Source organism: Hyperolius riggenbachi, chromosome 4 (genome assembly GCF_040937935.1).
Source record: "Hyperolius riggenbachi isolate aHypRig1 chromosome 4, aHypRig1.pri, whole genome shotgun sequence".
Classification (NCBI taxonomy): Eukaryota; Metazoa; Chordata; class Amphibia; order Anura; family Hyperoliidae; genus Hyperolius; species Hyperolius riggenbachi.
In genome coordinates, this window is record NC_090649.1 from 122,274,511 (window position 1) to 122,295,439 (window position 20,929).

General features: G+C 44.2%; 1 protein-coding gene across 1 annotated transcript in view; it reads left to right on the plus strand.

Annotated features, from left to right (window-relative positions):
- Nucleotides 1-20,929, plus strand: part of DNER (delta/notch like EGF repeat containing) — a 270,976-nt gene that overhangs the window by 188,698 nt on the left and 61,349 nt on the right. Inside the window, exon 5 of the mRNA XM_068280500.1 lies at nucleotides 948-1,093. Coding sequence (XP_068136601.1) covers nucleotides 948-1,093 — 146 coding nt within the window. The remainder of the gene's footprint in view (nucleotides 1-947; nucleotides 1,094-20,929) is intronic.

The window sequence follows — 20,929 nt, forward strand, 5'->3', positions numbered from 1 at the left end:
CAAATAAGTGAACTCCCCTGACCTTTAATTGGTGCAGAAGTGTGGTGCTCAGAAATATTTGGGTGTTTTAAATTTGATATGTGGAATTTAAACACCAACACAAGTGACTAGGAGGACCTCAGCATATATGCAGGTAAATAGTTTGAAGGTGTTATCTTCATGTTAGAAAACCTGTGATATGGAAGTGCATTGATTGCAGCCATATCCCATTATAGGAGTATATAGATATACTAGTCATGTGGCCCATTTAATAACAGGTGCTAAGTTTCACAATGCCGTGCAACCACGCACACATGCGCCCATGCCCCCCCCCCCCCCCCCCTCCCCGTGCATGCACCCGTCTCCGGCTCTTAAGCCTGTGCAGTGTAGCTTTTGCCACATACCGATGGGCAAAAAACGAAGGTGGACACAGACACAAAGTTTTATTAGATAGGATGTTGATATCGATTTTATAACCTTGTCAACCAATCGTAATTTAAAAAAATTACTTTTAAATTACTTTTAACACATTTAAATCATTGTATACATTAGAAATTGTATCCTTTCCCAATGGCTGGTCCATTTAAACTCTATGGGATTCTTCTGCAAAGTACTCCAGTCACTAATTTAAACTACTTACCCAAGTAATAGGGCTGTATACAGTAACGAGTGGTTTTGATCACCCCTTCTTCCCCTGCAATCCATATGTGGCTTGAGGTGCTGTACAATATAATGCTGTAATGTTGTGTGTGCTGTTTCACAGCAACCGCTTCATACTGTTAATGCAAGATTTATGGTAGAGGTGGCTATCAAACCCACTCCATTCATTGTACCCAGCCCTCTCACTGGCTAAAGTAGCTAGACTAGTGACAGATCTTCTTTAATGTTATGACATAATTTACATTTATGCACATTGTACATACTGTATTTGCGTTTGTACTAAACTGAAATCCTCCTTTCGTTTTTAGGTTTTGTAAATGACTCTGTGAGTAAATGCATTGTGGCATTACGTCTGGTGGTGGTAGTTAAATCCAGTGACTGTGCGCCTGAAGGGAGCAGCCCAGAGGCACCACAATGCCATGGCAAGGGGGAATGTGTCACTAAGAAGGAAGAGGTGAGTGGAAGTGCATGAAGAGATGATTCTCCATCTGTACACTGTATGTTAATAACCTATATTTGTAGCACAAGGGGACTTCTGTTATCTAGCTAAATACCTGTCTGTTGGAGGCTCCTGTTATCTACTTACAGATTGTAGTCAGATGAGCAGAACATTATCCAACTATCATTTTTCATTCTGTAAAATGCAGTGCCATAGATATGAGCATGTATTTCCTATGGTGTGGGGGAGAGGAGCAGGAGGCTCTGTTCAGTGAAAACAGCTGGGATAGGCTGTCAAAAATAAAGTGTGCAGTGGCGTAGCAATAGGGGTTGCAGAGGTTGCGACCGCATCGGGGCTCTTGGGCCAGAGGGGCCCCAAAGGGCCCTCCATCAACTGCAGTATTAGCTCTCTATTGGTCTTGTGCTCATTCATAATAATCACTTCTATAGATACTTTGAATAGTAGTAATCATTAGCAAGCTGTTCCCCATCCCCTTCTTGCACCTTAAGCTGGCCACTAACGGTCCAATTTCTAGGGAAAAATCGTTCGAGCGATCAGAAATTCTGATCAGATTGGTTGTAAATAATCTCAGTTGATAAGCACAATCGATAATGAACGTTTATAAAAACAATCGTCCGATTGAATTTTCGTCGAACCAACATTTGGATTTTCTTGTTGGTTGTAATAGATAGGAAGCAATGGTTGTTTAGTTGATGGTGTAGTGAACGATTTTTCGTCCGATCAGAATTTCTGATAGCTCAAACGATTTTTTCGCTTAAAATTGGACCGTTAGTGGCCACCTTTAGCCCTTGCTGCACCACTGACAGTGCGCCACTGACAGTGTGGTTGACCACTTTCATCTCCTTCATTATCTGTGGAAGTTTGGAGCAAAATGGGTAATTCAAGATATATATATATATATATATATATATATATATATATATATATATGTATATATATACATAGATATATATATATATATATATATATATATACATAGATAGATATATATATATATATATATATATATATATATATATATATATATATATATGCAATATTAATTGCCGGGATTAGGGAGATGGTGCTCTGTAAATTTAGAGGCAAACGAGACATAAATAACGATGGAAACTGCGGTGAGGGAGGTTGGTTATTGTTGAGCATCGGAAGGGGAGGGCTTGTGTGAGTATATGTTAGGGTTTGGTGTAAATATCTGAGAACTATTCACCGGGGGAATCGGTTAGGGTTAGGCATTGGTAGAGGGGCAGCTCATGTGGGAATAGGTTGGGGTTAGTAAAATATAAATTAAAATTACCAATATTATACTATGACAGTAGTGGAATATCGGTAATTTTACCTATGTTTCTCTTGCTCCCAAATTACAGCAGCGTCTTTTCTAAACGTACACGTTTGGACAGACAATCTCCAAGCAGATAATGTCGTGTCCGGGAATCAAACCCAGGCCTCCAGGACTACTAGACGACATTGTTAACTATCATGTTTCCTCATATAGGAAAATGAATAGTGGTTATACTGACTAGTATCCACTCAAACCTTCCCAAACCATGGACTTTTGGCACAGCTTTAAGGTGGCCATACACTGATAGGTTTGCAGCAGATTCGACCATCAGATAGATTTCTGTCAGATGCCTGTCAGGTCGAATCTAACAGGAATCTATCTGATGTGTGCCACACACTAGGAACAGATTTCCAATAGATTTCAGAATGAAATCTATTGGAAAACTATTGAAAATCGATCTAAAGGCATTATTGCACCATTAGATCCAATGCAACTCTATGGGCTATCGATCTGCTGCTAGCAGCGGATCGACCCAGATTTTCCATCCTGTCAGATAGATCAAACAGATCAAAATCGCCCGCAAATCGATCAATAGATTTGAAAGAATCGATTTCCGATCGATCGATTCCATAGAATCGATTGCTGAACCATCTAAGGCTGAAATCAACCAGTGTATGGGCCCCTTTGTATTACCTGCTTTTTTTCTTCTTTTTCCTTGCATTTCTTCTTCTGCCTTTTTTCATAAACACACTTTTTAAACATATTGTTTTTCTTGTAATAAAGAAGCTACTATAGGTTAATCCTTAAAGCTGTTTAGCAGAGACACGAATTTATCATGATAGTGATAGTAGGGATTAATCTTGTCATGTCTGATAGCCGCATTTCACTGCAGACTATCAGTAATCTTGTTATATCTAAGGGTATCTGCCAAGGCAGAATTATACCTTCTGCTGCTGCCTGCAATAAACCTATCCACAATAACACTGAAATGCTGCCAACCCCATTTCTCAGTGTTTCATGCAATAGTGCCGGGATTATATTTCTAACAGCACTTCCCTCCTTTATAGTGCTATTAACGGTCATTAAAGAAGACGAACAGCATGTTGAGCGGTCAACTAAACCGTAAATGTTTCATAATTATTAGTTCTGGTGTGACCCAGTTTAGCACTGCAAACTTTTGTCACAAAATAGCAGAGCATTTTTTCTGGCCATATTTGCTGAATCACTTATATTCTCCGTGCACTGAGGAGGACCAACAGTCCAAAACAGGCTATGTCCCTGCCATGCACTGAGGAGGACCAACAGTCCGAAACAGGCTTTGGCCTCAATTCACCAAGCTTATCTCCTGTATTTAATAACGTTTCTAGAGTGGTCACCTGGTGATGAGGCATGTCTTACCAACTGTTTACCAATAAAAGGCACATTGTAGCCGACACTCCAGCAGGGATCATCAGATACATACGTGTTTCTCAGAGCATTGGTTACATTAAGACTAACCAAGCTAAAATTAGGGGTTTAGGCTCCACAGTCTTGGCCGGAAACTGACAAAAGGACTGTTTGCTCTAATTATTTCTTACAGTGAGGATCAGTCATTTACTACAACCCTGCTTATTCTACCAAAATAAAAGCCATAAGTATACGACTGAAACGTGAAAAATTACCAGTTTAATTACAAAATAGAAGACTGGGAAACTGAAGACTAATGAATAGGTAGAGCCCCACATAGATCGTACACTACCAGGTGTAGATTGTGGTGACCTGGGAGGAGCCCCCACCATAGTACTTGGTAGTACCCATGTACTATATAAATCTAACTACTAAACTACTAGGATCTTCTGCTCCCCTCATCTGACAATACACAAATAAAATACTCATGTATACCATCGTGTCTGCAACAAGTTTTATGATGATTCATGGTTCAATCTATATAATCTTGATTTTTCATCTGGCTATGTAGAAAAATGTTTGTAACGGTGACCTTTTTGTCATGCCTCTGAGGCCACCAAATGACTTTCAGGCAATGGAAATGCCCACATTGTGAATTATCCATTATTTATTTACACATTTTATCTGTGTACTCAGATTGAAATATTTATTGCTTTTATGTATAATCATTAAATATTAAAGTTGTACATGATTTATAGAATATATCTCTGCATAAATATAATATATAATATAATACATTTGAGATTTGAATGATTGGTGACACTTTAAACCTCTATTAATTAGTGATCAGTTTCCCGATATTTTATTTTGTTATTGCACTATTGAAGGGTGTGATACCAAAAAAACATGTGGTGACAGATTTCAGTCTTTACATTCAACGTAAGAATGACCAGTTTTTCAGGTCAATACGGGTACCTTCATAGCTCAAACTCAATAGCATAGGGAGTCTAAAGGAGCACGATAAATCAAATCCAAAGGTTACTGTATTTTTTGGAATATAAGATGCACTTTTTCTGCCCCAAAACTGGGGTGAAAAAGTGGGTGCACCTTATATACTGAATATATATGGTAAAATGTTGTGCAATGCAGGTTCCGGTCTTACCCATCCAGTGTCGCACTCCTCCCACTCCTCTCCCACCTCGCTCCAGCTCCGAGGGTTCTTCTTCTCCTCCGGCATCTTCCAACATAGCTGTACACAGCGGCCGCCTGTAGCTGTACAGCCCCAGGGGAGCAGAGGACCCAGAGCTGTCCAGCGGCAGGCGGCCACTGTGTACAGCTATGTTGGAAGATGCCGGAGGAGAAGAGGAACCCTTGGAGAAGCTAGAGTGCGTTGGGAGAGGAACGCGAGGAGCGCGGTGCTGAATTGGTAACACCTGAATTTTTAGTGCAATGTAGTTTAGTTGGGAAGGTAGCAGATGGTTAATGTAGTGTAGTGTGTGGCCTAGTGTACTGTTGTGTATAGTCTAGTGTGTAGTGTAGTGTATAGTCTATTGGGCAGTATAGTGTAGTGTATAGTCTAGTGTAGTGTAGTGCAGCGTAAATGGTAAGGGCAGCAGGGGTTAGTGTAGTGTAGCTGGTCACTGTCAGCGAACACAGTGAATACAGGGCAGGAGACTTGGGCGCACAGGGAGTAACATCGGCGCCGTCAGAAGACGGAGCTAAAGTTACTTTTAAAACACAATAATTCGGCCTCTAGCAATTGCTGGAAGACGAATTATTTCATTCCTCACCATCCATGGCGGCCTGGAGGGGGAATAATAATTAATACGGCCGGGACTTGTGCAGCAGCAGGATCAGCCATATACCGCCTCTATCCTGCACCCAAGTCTTCTGCGCCGATACCTCTCGTACGCGGTCAGTGTGTAGCTTAGATAGAGTAGCTTAGAGACAGTTTGGGGGAAAAGGTCCATAAGATGCCCCTGAACTATAGATGCACCTAGGTTTAGTATTTTTCTTTTTTTTTTCTTGATTTTGTTTTTACCTCTAAACCTAGGTACTTCTTACATTCTGGAGCGTCTTATATTCTGAAGAATACAGTAATTACAGCCCTTACCAAAGTGGCCAATGACCTTCTTACAGCCAAATCCAAAGGTCAATTTTTCATACTCATCCTTCTTGACCTGTCATCAGCATTTAATACTGTCGACCACACCTTACTCCTACAAATACTTTCAAATGTCGGAATAAAGGGCCTTGCTCTCACATGGTTATCTTCCTACCTCTCTAGAAGGTCCTTCACAGTCTCCTACTCAGATCAGATCTCTTCTCCTCATGCTTTGTCTGTCGGGGTTCCCCAAGGCTCTGTCCTTGTTCCCCTCCTCTTTTCCATCTACATGCATGGTCTTGGTGATTTAATCAACTCATTCGGGTTTCAATACCACCTCTATGCAGACGATACACAACTGTACCTCTCTGCCCCAGACCTTAACTCCCTCCTTAAATGTGTTCCTGACTGCTTGTCTTCTATATCCCCCTTCATGTCCTCTCGCTTCCTAAAACTTAATATGAGTAAAACTGAACTAATCATTTTTCCACCGTCTCTGTCCACCTCCCTGCCTGAAGTAACACTAAGGCTGGTTTCACAGTGGGACGTTACAGGCGCACGTTAGAGCAGCCTGTAACGCACTCCATCGCACAGCAATGAAAAATCAATGGGCTGTTCACAGTGCCCACGTTGCGTTACATTGTAACGCTGCGCCATAAGACAACGTACTGCACGCAGTACTTTACACGCGGCAGAGCCGCGTTAGACTGCTTGCACATGCTCAGTAAAGTTGGGGAGGAGCGGAGAGCGGCCGGGCACATGGCTAATTAATATTCACTGCACTCAGTGACGTGCAGTGTTCACTTCCTGGAGCGGCCGCTCTGTGCGGCGATTGGCCGGGCGGGACCACGTGATGCCGCATGCGTCCAAGAGCGCACATCACGGCATCACGGACGCCAGAGTGAGCTGCACAACGCGGCTCACTCTGACGTCCACATCAAAGAGCACCAGGCGTTGCGTTAGGGGCACGTTATGCGACCTTAACGTCCCTTAAAACGCAACGTCCTGGTGTGAAACCAGACTAAATGTTAATAACACTCCCATAACTTCAGTTCCCAAAGCTCGGTGCTTGGGGGTGATATTCGACTCATCTCTCTCTTTTATTCCTCATGTTCACTTCATAACCAGCTCCTGCCAACTCAAAAACATATCTCGCATCCGTCCCTTTCTCACTCAAGACACAACTAAAATATTAATACATGCTCTCATAATTTCTCGTCTGGACTACTGCAACGTACTACTTTGTGGACTACCGTCTAACAAACTGGCCCCACTCCAGTCGGTACTGAACTCAGCTGCTCGTCTCATTCATCTTTCTTCTCGATCTTCCTCTGCCGACCCTCTTTGTCAAGCTCTTCACTGGCTGCAAATTAACCAGAGGATTCAGTTCAAACTCCTAACCCTAACTTACAAAGCTCTCCACAATCTCTCTCCCCGGTACATATCCTCACTAATCTCCAGATACAAACCCAATCGCAATCTCAGATCGGCACATGATCTTCTGTTGTCCTCCTCTGGAATCAACTCCTCACATTCACGTTTACAAGACTTCGCACGCGCTTCACCCCTCCTCTGGAATGCCCTCCCACAACACATCCGTCACTCGCCAACCTTTGTTACCCTTAAACGCTTGTTCCGACAAGCATATGCGCTACCTTAGGCCACTTCCCTTTGTACTAAGACCAAATTGCACTCCTACTAGGTATCCTAAAACACAAAGCCTCTATATATTTGCTGCATACTACCCCTCCTCCTGCCCCCCCCCCCCCCTCCATTTCCTTTAGATTGTAAGCTCGCAAGGGCAGGGCTCTCTCCCCCTTTTGTGTCTTGGTAACCATTATACATTTTATTCATCATGTTAATTTTATCACTGTCATTACCAATTCTATAATTTGTATTTTGTATCATTATTTGTATTTTGTCACTAATTATGTATCTTGTATATTGGTGTACACCAGTGTCTGTATTATTATGTACCCCATGTTTGTTTCTTACTTTGTACAGCGCCACGGAATATGTTGGCGCTTTATAAATCAATAATAATAATTAAGCCTGTGCGGTAAAAGAGGGCAAATGGCATACAAAAAAAGCAGACAAAGAATCAGATTGGATTGCAGTGGATAATCAATGGCTGTTTTGTACTACTTACAGCCCTTTGGGCATATAGCACATGGTAATTTTACTGATACTTGAGCCAGTTATGTAGCTCAACTATTAAAGTATGTTTTCTTGCAAAACTCTACATAGGACAAGTTTTCCAAACAAAGGGGTGAATTCAATAACCTACCGTAGAGGTGCCGTGTATAGAAACCACATGGCGATTTTACTGGCGATCCCAACAGTAAGGTAACACGCATTGCGCAATTAGTGTGACCCATGTTACCTAGGTAACATATACATCACCAGAGTACTGCACGCTAGGCAACTTGCGTAACATAGAAAAATTCAAACATACGAAATAGCTGTGCTCATCCTACGCAAACCAAAAACAGGGAAAATGGTGGTGAAAAGTGATGTGGCCAATCAAATGAAAGAAGTTTTAAATCAAGATGATACCATTTATTGGCTAACTTAGGAGAAAAGGAGTAAGCTTTTGGCTATGAAGCCTCAGACTTGATTCCTGTATAAAGGAATAAAGTCTGATGAAGGCTTTCGTCCTATTCTTTAAAGTTAGGTGATGAATGGTATCATCCTGATTTAAAGGGACACCTAAGTCAAACAAAAAAAAAATGAGTTTTACTCACCTGGGGCTTCCAATAGCCCCCTGCAGCTGTCCGGTGCCCTCGCCATCTCCCTCCGATCCTCCTGGCCCCGCCGGCAGCCACTTCCTGTTTCGGTGACAGGAGCTGACAGGCTGGGGACGCAAGTGATTCTTCGCGTTCCTGGCCACAATAGCGCCATCTAAGCTGCTATAGCATATATCATATACCATATAGCAGCATAGAGGGTGCTAATGTTTCTAGGAACGCGAAGAATCACTCGTGTCCCCAGCTTGTCAGCTCCTGTCACCGAAACAGGAAGTGGCTGCCGGCGGGGCCAGGAGGATCGGAGGGAGACGGCGAGGGTACCGGACAGCTGCAGGGGGCTATTGGAAGCCCTAGGTGAGTAAAACTCATTTTTTTTGTTTGACTTAAGTGTCCCTTTAAAACGCTTTCTTTTACTGATGGCTAACACGATACAATACTCTGCTACTGCCAAACCAAATGCAAATCAATATTAACTCCTACACTCATATTAATATTGATTTGAACCTAGGTAACACGGGTTGCGCTAATTGCGTAATGCGTGCTACCTAACTGTCAGGATTGCCAGTAAAATTGCAGTGCACTCCCTGCTCACTACAACTTTACCATAAGATGCTGTATACACCCCCTAGTACTGTCAGTAGAGAACTTGTACTGTCTGCAGACAAGTCTACATTATTGTTCTTACTACACTGATATACCCCTACATCATATAGGTATCGTGTGTACCTGAATCCCTCACCCAGTGTCTAGGCTGCTCATTTTAACACAGATCGCAAATGCATTTTTTGTTCCTGTTTGCTGTGTTTAGACGAGAAGCCAACAAAGGTGGGCTGCATAATGAGAAGGAGGCATGCCCGCTGCTATGGTAACTGAGCAGCAACATTTCTCGCTCTTGCCTTGTGGCCTGGCGGTGCTGAGAGTAGTGTTTCCAGTAGTACATTTAGAGGGAGCTTTATACAAGAATCCAACTGCGATCACCACACTATAGTTATATATAGCCTTCTGGAACAAAATTCTCAGCAGTGCATTCAGTCAATGCCATTTATTCATGAAGCAAAACATGTATTTTTTGCCACATACAAAATTATTACTTGTTATTCTAGTGTGTGCATCTAGTCGAAAACACTTCAATGGATATTCATAGTCATGTTTATTGCAGTATACAGGCAGCGATGGCAGCAGTCTGTATCAGAGTATTGGGAGCCCTTGATCAGATGTTTTATTGAACAAGCAAAATCAATAAAGTAACAGGAGCCATCCTATCTCTGCAACGTTCTTGGTGGCAGGGCCTGATGACCAACCAAGCAACTGAAGCACTTGCTTGGGGGCCCCAGTCATAGTCTAAGGGGGCCCAGGCAAGGTAGGCATGACTCCCCTTTTCTCCCTCCCTCTCTGTGCAGCTGGGAAAGTGCAGGTACAGGAAGAAACTCACTGGTTTCCGACATTCCTGCACTGATAGCTGTTTTCTGCAGTACCAGCATCCCCTGGCGTCATCTCCATGGTTCAGCAATGGCATGTGACAGACAGTACGTACTCAACACGTCACATGACAAGAGACATGTTTTCACATGGTGCTTCTGTAACCATGAGGAGGATGCTGGGGCGCTGAGGAAGTGAGCTGTCAGAGCAGGGGTGTCAGTAGCTGGTGAGGCACAGTGAAATGCTCCAATCACACTCTGCAGGGAGGGGGAGGCCCTCTAGGCGTACTGGGTGAAAGTTTCACCCAGAATGCCTAGAGTCCCCCCTCCCTCTGCAGAGTGTGTCAGAACGTTTCACTGTGAAAGGAGGGCACATCTGACTATAGTTATTTAATAACATTTTTAAAGGGTGGTTTAGGGAGGGGGCCCAAATCGGCTACTTTGCTTAGGGACCCATTTGGCCTTAATCCGACTCTCTGCACAGAGAATTAAATGTGTGCATTAAACACCAAGTGAACACCTGACATAACTGGCTGAGCAAATTTGGCCTGATTGGCAGTGGCGTAGCTAAGGAGCTGTGGGCCCCGATGCAAGTTTTACAATGGGGCCCCCCATGCACTTTATACATAACAATTGATACGGCGCACCAAAACCTGCCAATGGCAACTGCAGTGTCAGAGGTGCAAGAAGGGGATGGGGTAGAGCTTGTTAATGTTTACCACTACTCAATGTATATATAGAAGTGATTATTATGTGCACAGGACCAATAGAGAGCTAATACTGTAGTTGAGGGAGGGCCCTTCGGGGCCACTCTGGCCCAAGGGCCCCGATGCGGTCGCTACCGCTGCACCCCCTATTGCTACGCCCCTGCTGATTGGCTATTCATGAGGCAATGCTCATGCAAATATGCATTTGCTTTCGCATGCCAACTAATGCAGGGTCCATTGAACCAATGCCGCAAAGCGGTTGCCCTGCGGGAATTAGTTCATGCTTCAATAGCACTATCCAGGAGCGCCACGAGGAGGCTTCCCAATGCCCCCATACAGCCGAGGGACCGCGGGGTCCCAGGCGCTCTCACTGCCTGGGAACCACAGCAGCACCCCGGAGGGGGAGGCCGGGCGGCGCAGGCGACCCCCCCAAGTGTGGCCAGCGCCGGGGAGAGCCATCCGCACCTTTCACCTCCCAATATTTAAAAACAGGCACTTACCTTAACGCCATTGCGTTCTGCTGCTGAGCATAGCTTGGGTGCAACACATTTGAAAAGGAAAGGAATGAAGCATGGGTCGCACCGAGCTTTGGAGCTCAGGGCTGGCTCACACACTGCACTCCAAGGGGGGTGGAGGACAGGCACTGACAGCCCACTCCAGGGCTCACACTACCTAGAATGAGCCATCCGCCACCCGCCTCCAAGGGAAAGACATTCACAAATCACTGCACAGAGAATTAAATGTGTGCATTAAACACCAAGTGAACACCTGGCCTAACTGGCTGAGCAAATTTGGCCTGATTGGCTATTCATGAGGCAATGCTCATGCAAATATGCATTTGCTTTCGCATGCCAACTAATGCAGGGTCCATTGAACCAATGCCGCAAAGCGGTTGCCCTGCGGGAATTAGTTCATGCTTCAATAGCACTATCCAGGAGCGCCACGAGGAGGCTTCCCAATGCCTGCACTACTGGTAGGCGATTGCAGTTTGCAACGCTCTGCCATTTTAATTAGACGAGAGTCAGTTAAATTTCAAATTTGAATGAGTCAATAGACTTGAGGCAGCCAGTATATAAGTCAGGTGAAACTGGTTAGATGCACACACCTCTGTTTCTCCCTTTGCAATGCAGTATGTTTCTTTTTTCTTGGGGGTGTTGGTGGGGGGGGCGCGGATAGGTCCCCCGGCAGTAGTGTTGCACCGGGGGGGTGTCTGTGTCCCCCCCCTCGCCCCTTTTTGGTGTGTTTGCTCCCAGGATGCGCATATGCACCACAGGTAAGCAATATTCGTAAGGTTAGGGCATCTATCCTTTGGGGGGCAGCGTGGATGGTTCTCTCCGGGCGTAGGCCGCGTCTGGGGAGTATGCCGTTCATGCATTCTCGCCCCCCCCCCCGTGGGGGGCAGTTGCGGTGCTCCCGGGCAGTGGATGCTTTGTGGGGGCGTTTGCGCTGCCCTTCATTTCCTGGGGGTACAAGGAGGCCTACACGAGGCGCCCCTGTTGAGATGCAAGTATTTGCGTGGGCCAGCTCCTGCAGGAATGTCAGGGAGTTAGCCTTAGATCCTGCACTACTGGTAGGCGATTGCAGTTTGCAACGCTCTGCCATTTTAATTAGACGAGAGTCAGTTAAATTTCAAATTTGAATGAGTCAATAGACTTGAGGCAGCCAGTATATAAGTTAGGTGAAACTGGTTAGATGCACACACCTCTGTTTCTCCCTTTGCAATGCTTAATCCGACTCTGCTTGGTGGTATTTTTTTCTCACTTGCGCTAATTGCATTTTACAGCTATTTAGTGAATATGTCCCTGCAGGACATAACTACAAATCATGGGGCCCCCCAGCAAAACTTTGTTGGGACCCCTTAATGTACTCAACACACCCCTTGGTGACCCTCACAGCCGGTTGGCCCATCATATATGGGCCATAAAACAAGTGTGGCCATCAGTGTCTTCACATCCATAGCGTGCGTAGCCACAAAACACCTGATCTGGAGTATCGGAGGGAGGGTTAGTAGTTGGGCCCCCCTTACCTCTAGGCCCCCCTGCAGTTGCAGTGGCTGATTTCCATGTAGTTACACCCCTTTGCCCCTGTGTTTCTGAAAGAAAACACAATGTAAACCGAAAGGAAACAAATCAGATACTTACCTAGGGAGAGGGAAGCCTCAGATTCCTCCAGAGTCTTCCCGTGTCCTCTTGGAGACCACCACTGCCTGGGATGCTTATGAAGATTGGGACTTTGCACCTCTTGATGCATGAGCAGAGCCATGCTGCACCTATGTGTGCATGCCTGTGCATGGAGCCGCTCGTGGACAAGCAGCTTTGGATTACTACACATATGCGGCTGTACTTGTGCAGGCGCAGTACATGAAGAGGAGCGCTGCCACGTAATACATCCGACAAGCTCTTGGCGGATATGTTCTGGAGGTCTGTGCACGGCATTTGTGGGGGCCAGGAGGACACAGGAAGCCTGTGCTTCCCTCTTCTTAGGTAAGTATCATTTTTTTATATATATTGTTTTTGCTTCAGGGACACTTCAAGCAGTGTATAGTGGTTAACAGGGGCGTAGCAATAGGGGTTGCAGAGGTTGCGACCGCATTAGGGCCCTGGGGCCAGAGGGGCCCCAAAGGGCCCTCCTTCAACTACAGTTTTAGCTCTCTATTGGTCCTGTGCTCATAATAATCACTTCTATAGATACTTTGAATAGTGGTAATCATTAACAAACTGTTCCCCATTCCCTTCTCGCTCCTCTCACACTGTAGTTGCCATTGGAAGGTTGTGGTGCACCGTATCAATTATGTATAGAGTGCTTGGGGGGGCCCCATTGTAAAACTTGCATCAGGGCCCACATCTCCTTAGCTACGCCACTGGAGGTTAAATATTCATTCCTCAAGCATTGGTAGATATGAATGTTTCTGTACACCTGTCCCCATGATCACTAATGATAAATTAACACATTGTTCTTTTCACTACGAATGCAATTCATACTTTGTACCCCCTGCCCCCTCCATGAAACAAATCAGGCTTCCCAGGTATAGCCTTAAAGGGAAGGTTCAAGCAAAATAAAAAAATGAGTTTCACTTACCTGGGGCTTCTACCAGCCCCATGCAGCCATCCTGTGCCCTCGTAGTCACTCACTGCTGCTCTTGCTTGCCGACCTCGGAGGTCGGCGGGACGCATTGCGTACATTTTTACGCATTCCCGCTAGTGCAGGAACATTGACACATACATTTTACGCGTTACTGGTTTAATGCGTAAATTTTTATGCATTGAACCAGTAGTGCGTAAAAATGGCGTGCGTTCGCATGCGTTGCGTTCCGCACGCATGGCCATCCGCGTTTGTAATGTGAACGGGGCCTAGATAACGTTATACTTTGTGAATCACTTGTCCAGTATGGGGATCAGGTTCTTTGACTCCACTCTGACACTGCTGGCTGTCTAATGGTTCCAGGTCTTTGGCATTTTTTAAATTAAATACAGATAGTAACCTCTATATTTATATCTTCTCAAGTTTCCATTAAAGCCCTAAAAAAAACTCTAAAATCGTCAAGGCAAATGTTAGTAGTAACCAGGATGATGAGGGAATGTAGTAAGTGTATAGAAGCACAGTGGTAGAAAGAATACTTGCGTCATGACCCAAATGTGGTTCCAAAGCTCCACTGCAGCATGCATCCTCTCCCCTTCCCTGTGGATGCAGCTAAAGTGGACCTAAACTCTTGCACAGGACACAAGGAAAATGTTATAATTTAAGTAGGCCTCAGTTATTTGGACTGAGTTAGTCAAAAAGACTTGATGAGCAGACCTGCCCTTTAAGGGGATTTTCTTAGAGAGAAAATCTGCAGTTCTGTCAGCAGAACTAGAACATACCAGGAAGCTGTTCTATGGACAAGGCCGCAGGTCTCCCTGACCTGGGCATGGAACAATAAACATCAGCCATGTTTTGTAAATATCCACATTCCTGCATGTAGGTCAAATGCCTCATTGATTATTAATCGAGTAGGTGTGTATGATGACACCACGAGTGGGTCCACCAATAGTCTGATCTGGGAGACGGCAAAAATGAGGTCACATTTAACTCTTTCCTAGTCGGTATTAAAGAGGGGACAAGCTGAAGGAGCTCGCTCTGCTTCTGACTTTCCCACTAGATCTAAAGGCTGACTAGAACCTCTAAGTATGTTCTTCTTTTCTGTAATCTGATATAATGTATGCTGTACATAGGTAGTTTAGTGGAACGTAGGTTAGAAAGAAGTGCCTGATTGACTTCAGCAGGAAGTCTAATCAAGAGCTTGTAACGCAACATTAAGATTGGCATGGCTAGGATATGATAAATGTATCTATCTGTATTTCTGTTTCCTGAATAAACTACGTAAACATTGAAGAAGCCTGAGAAAAGTCTATCTCCTGCTTGCTGTGTGGAGAGTCAAGTGATCTCACAGTCTGTGAGACGCAACTGTAAGGGCCCGTTTCCACTAGCGCGAATTCGCATGCAGACAACGCATGCGGATTCGCATAAGCAATACAAGTGGATGGGACTGTTTCCACTTGTCAGTTTTCATTTGCGTTTTTATGTGCAGGATTTTTCTGCACGGTAGACCCTGCAGAATTCGCCTGCGTGTGGAATGCAGGCGAATCGCAGGCAATGTATTTAATAGGGAAATCGCATGCGTTTTTTGCATGCGTTTTTTCCCGCGATTTCGCGTGCGATTTCACATTGAAAGTAATGTAAATTGACACAGGCAGTGACATGGTTAAAATCGCATATACCCTGCCTATGCGAAATCGCATGCGAAATCGCGGCAAAAAACGCATGCGGAATCGCATCCGCATGCGATTTTGTCAGCGGTGATATGCGGCGATTCCGCACCGCACTAGTGGAAACGGGCCCTAAGAAGTTAATGGTGTCGAAGCAAGGTGATATAGAACAGGTTCTAACAGAAAACAGAGAAATGCACCCTGTATGTATTTAGAGTTTAGCCTGTCTAACTCCCTCTCATCCGTGTCTAATCACAAGTGTAATTTGATCTATCAGCTTTATCTGCTGGCTGCCTCAGCAGAGCAGCTAATTTGTAAACACAGGATGTTAACCCAATGTCTGCTTCCATGAATGCAGGAAGTAGACACACTGCAGATTTATTGCTGGAGTTCTGTAAGCTGTAATAAAGAAATGTTTTTCTTTAACAGTTATTATGCTGTTGCTTATCTTGAGACAAAGTTCTGATTTCAGGTCCGCTTTAATGATGGTAAATCAATCACATGTGATCATGCGACACCCAAAGTAGAAAGAACAATAGAGGACAACAAAAGTACTCAATAAACATTCATTGGTTATAACCTGGCGTTCAAGACGATAGCCCCAAATTTGCCTTTGCGCCCAATAATTAACTATTTTTTTTACAGTTTCAGCCTCCCTTTACAGTAGAAACCATGGGGTATATTCACTAATGGATAGTAAAATGTATGTGTGCAAAGAATGCAAGTAATGTGTATGCTACTTGTGTAACGCACATGTGTAGAGATGTTACACAAGCAACTGCATAATGTGTCTTACTCAAACTGCAAAACCTAAATTACGTAGTTTGTGTAACACCCAGGAAAACGTACATGCCCTGTCTGTGCACATACATTTTACCATCCATCCATTATATCATCCATTCTGAGATGTATAATTGTTGCTGTAGGTACAAGAACAAAACAAAACAAAAAAACCTTCCCACAATCCTGCAATCCTGCACAGTTTCCACAGTAAAGTAGTAAGTAGGTAGGCAAAGGCAGCCACACCAGGTACAAGAAATAAAAGATAAGGGGCAGATAAGGACCTCTTTTGGAAAGAAAAAAAGGTGTATGTTTATTTTTAGGACAAAACTATTTTTTTGCATGGGGGGGGGGGGGGGGGGGTCGTGTACAACCGCCTTATAAGTCTTTATGAATAGGCGCACAGCTACAGAAAACACAGCTGCAATGTTTTGTTTTGTTTTTTTAACTTGAAAAGGTTTATTTCAAAAGGTAGTACTGTACTTACAGTATAGTTTACACCAGTGATGGCGAACCTTGGCACTCTAGCTGTGACAAAACTACAAATCCCATCATGCCTCTGTGTCCCTGAGTTATGCTTAGAGCTAGCAGAGTATTGCAATGCCTTATGGGACTTGTAGTTCCACCACAGCTGGAGTGCCAAGATTAGCCATCACTTGTTTACACTGATCAGCTTGATTGTGTTGAAAACTTGCCGTATTCGGCTTCGAGTTTCGTTAGGCTTTAAAAAACCTTGCAACTTGGATGAGTGTAGAAATTCAAACCTAGATCAAGGTGACAAACATAGGGGTGGGGTGGGAATTCTTCTTTCCGAACACTGCTCCTTTATACCACTTGCACCTGCACCTTCTCTGGCTTTCTCTTCTTTTGAGGCTCATGCTGTCCGCATCTACTTCCCTCACCACTTTCAGGTTGCTGTCATCTACCGTCCTCCTGGACCAGCCTCCACCTTCATTGACCACTTTTCCACATGTCTTCTCCACTTTCTATCCCCCAACATTCCTTCCATCATTATTGGGGACTTTAACATCCCCATAGACATTAACTGTTCCACTACCACAAAATTCCTCTCACTCACCTCATCCTATAACCTCTCCCAGTGGTCCTCAACCTCCATCCACAAAGATAGCCACACTTTGGACCTAATTTTTACCCGGCTCTGCCCAGTTTCCACATTTAATAACTCTTCAAACAACTGAAAAGGCAGTCCAGGGCAGCAGAACGGCAGTGGAGGAAAAGCTCCAATGCGGATGACTTCGTTTGCTGTAAAAACACGCTGCTCCAGCTCAGGGATGCTCTATCACTTGCAAAGCAGTCATACTACTCTACACTTATTTCTTCACAATCCCATAACCCTAAACAACTTTTTAACACCTTCAGCTCTCTTCTCCACCCCACCTTTCCCTACAACCACATGCTTGTCTGCAGAAGACTTTGCAGCATACTTTGTGAACAAAATTGTAACACTACAGAACAGCTTTCAAAAGCAACCCTCTTCACCGGTCCAATCACCTCTTCCTTTTTCCTCTCTGCCTTGCAGCTCCCCAACTATCAACTATCCCTCTCTACATAACCACACACTCACTCAAACCTCCTCCCTGCTAACAACCTTCTCTGCCTTAACTGAACAGCATCTTTCTTCACTAATCTCTAAAGCTCATCTTACTACATGCGCCTTGGACCCTATTCCCTCGCATCTTATTTTCCCAGCTCTCCTCCCCTCTCATTCCTGCTTTAACAACACTGTTTAACCTTTCCATCTCTACTGGCATTTTCCCTTCTTCATTTAAACATGCTATCATAACACCCCTAATCAAAAAACCCTGCTTAGACCCTACTGCTCTTTCTAATTACCGCCCAGTCTCTCTCCTTCCCTTTGCCTCCAAACTGCTGGAACGCCACATTTACTCAGAGTTGTCTAACTTTCTCACTGCTAATTCCCTGTTGGACCCCTTCCAGTCCGGCTTCCGCCCTCAACACTCTACGGAAACAGTTCTCACTAAGGTTGCCAATGACCTCCTAGTTGCTAAAGCCAAAGGCAGATTTTCGGTACTAATACTCCTAGATCTGTCCTCCGCATTCAACATTGTTGATCATAACCTTCTTCTCCAGACCCTCTCAACACTGGGAATCAAGGGCCTAGAACACTCCTGGATCAACTCTTACCTGTCTGGACATTCCTTCATGGTCTCCTATGCCAATACCAACTCCTCTCCACGCCCACTGTCTGTGGGAGTACCACAAGGCTCCGTCCTTGGACCCCTCCTCTTTTCCATTTACACCCACGGCCTGGGACAAATAAGCTCTTTTGGGTTTCAATATCACCTCTTTGCTGATGACACCCAAATTTATTGTTCTGCTCCAGACCTCTCTACACTACTATCAAAAGTCCCCGAATGCCATACCGCTATATCTACATTTATGTCATCCCGCTTTCTTAAACTCAATATGAGCAAGACGGAGATTGTTATATTTCCACCTTCGCTCTCTGTTCCACCTCCCATTGTCACAATCAATGTAGATAACGCCCCAATAGCATCAACCCCCAAAGCTCGTTGCCTGGGGGTAACTCTGGACTCTGAGCTCTCCTTTATACCACATATCAACACATAAACTATCTCCTGCTACTTCCATCTCCAAAACATTTCCAGAATCCGTCCTTTCCTCTCACATTAAGCAACTGAAATGCTTGTGCATGCCCTAATCATCTCCCATCTTGACTACAGTAACACCCTACTCTGTGGTCTACCAAAAGCAGACTGGCACCTCTCCAATCCCTACTAAACTCCGCTGCCCGTCTCATCCACCTCTCTTCTAGATCCTCTGAAGCAGCCCCTCTCTGCCAATCCCTCCATTGGTCACCAGTTGCCCAAAGGATCCAGTTTAAACTTCTCACGCTTGCTCTACACAAGCTATCACCGCCATACATTTCCTCTTTAATCTCCAGATACCTCCCTGCCTGGACCCTCCGTTCCTCACAGGAGACCCTTTTGTCCCTCCTCTCACTCTCGCATCCAAGACTTCTCACGGGCTATCCCTTTCCTTTGTAACTCTCTCCCTCAGCCAGTTCGACATGCCACAAGTCTGGAAACCTTAAAACGTACTCTGAAAACACACCTGTTCAGACAAGCCTATTATTTGCTATAGGCAGCACTGAAGGCACACTGGCTCACCCACTAACCCCTGTGTTTCCTTCCCTTTTGTTTCCTCCTCACTACCTCTAGATTGTAAGCCCGCAAGGGCAGGGACCTCCTCCTAGTGTTTCTCATACCGCTGTAATTTTAACATATGTACATGTACCAACTATACATCAACTATGTATGTATTTGTATTTATTCTATTCAATGTCATGACTGTACAGTGTCTTGTATTTCTTATGTATATTTGTTTCCCATTATTTGTTTGTACTATGTACAGCACTACGGAAGATGTTGGCACTATAAAATAAAAAAATAATAATAATAAAAAAATAATAATCAAACTGTGGAAGATAGAGTAGATTCTTTGTAAGCAGTATTCCATGTGCCCTTCACACACATCTATTACACACAGGCTTACTGGCCTCAGTATAGTATATCTCTGAATTCACTTTAAATATGACTTCTATGATTTAGCTCCTATTTGGCTTCTATTTCATTTCATTCTGTGCTTTGGAGATCCTCTATCAGTGCATAGAGGCATTAACCCTTTGTAGATGAGTAACCGTGTAATGACATCACTGACATCTGTACCCTGCAGGAAGATGAATGGACATGCTGATAGAGAATGCAGCTCACACACTGCTCTTGTAGTCACTCTAATCAGATTAAAGAAACTTTTTATTAACAAACCTTCCTTGTTATCATGTGAAAGGTTTATTTATCGCCCCGGGGTATTGAAGCTCTTTGTTATAGATATTGGGAATAAGAGTCAGAAAATTAAATCTTGCTTGTACTGTTGTGCGCCAGTACAAAAGACTATGGAGTGTGCCTACTTAATAAAGTTATTTATCTGATGTGATGTAAAGAAATGTACAAAGTTAATTCCTGATTCTAAGATAACACAAATCTAAAGGTCCATACCCACGGCGTAGTTATTTTTCGCTAACGATCGTTCATTCTGTGTGATATCCTCTAACCCTTGTTTAAAGAGAACCAGAGATGAAGCACCCTCATGTATTTTATTACATTTATCAGTGGGAACATGACAGTAAACACCTACCCTGCTTTTAGTTTTATTCTTCTCAGTCTAATCTATCTGTTATCAACTGTGATAAGAATCCACCGACTATTCAGTCGAGGTTTGACCTGGAATCATTATAGCTGAGTCACTCTTCTGTGAAGTCCTTTCAAGCCCAAGCCTTCCCCCTCCTGGCTCAAATTTCATGATTTACATACTGAGAGCTGTGATGATATGGGAGGGGCTGATGCTGCAGGAAAAATCTCTGTCTAACAGACAAGTGTGGCTGTGTGATCTGTGTGCTCTGTCTGTGCAGCCTGTCATTATCTACTGTATGCAGTTTCATTACTATGAGAGACACTTCCTACAGGCAGCCACAAAGCATACCAGAATAATAAAGTTGAAAGCACACAGATGAAAGCCTACAGCAGCCCTGCTTGTCTATAGTCTCATATAGCCTATACAGCACATCCAGAACACCTCATAACCTGGAACAGAAGGAATAT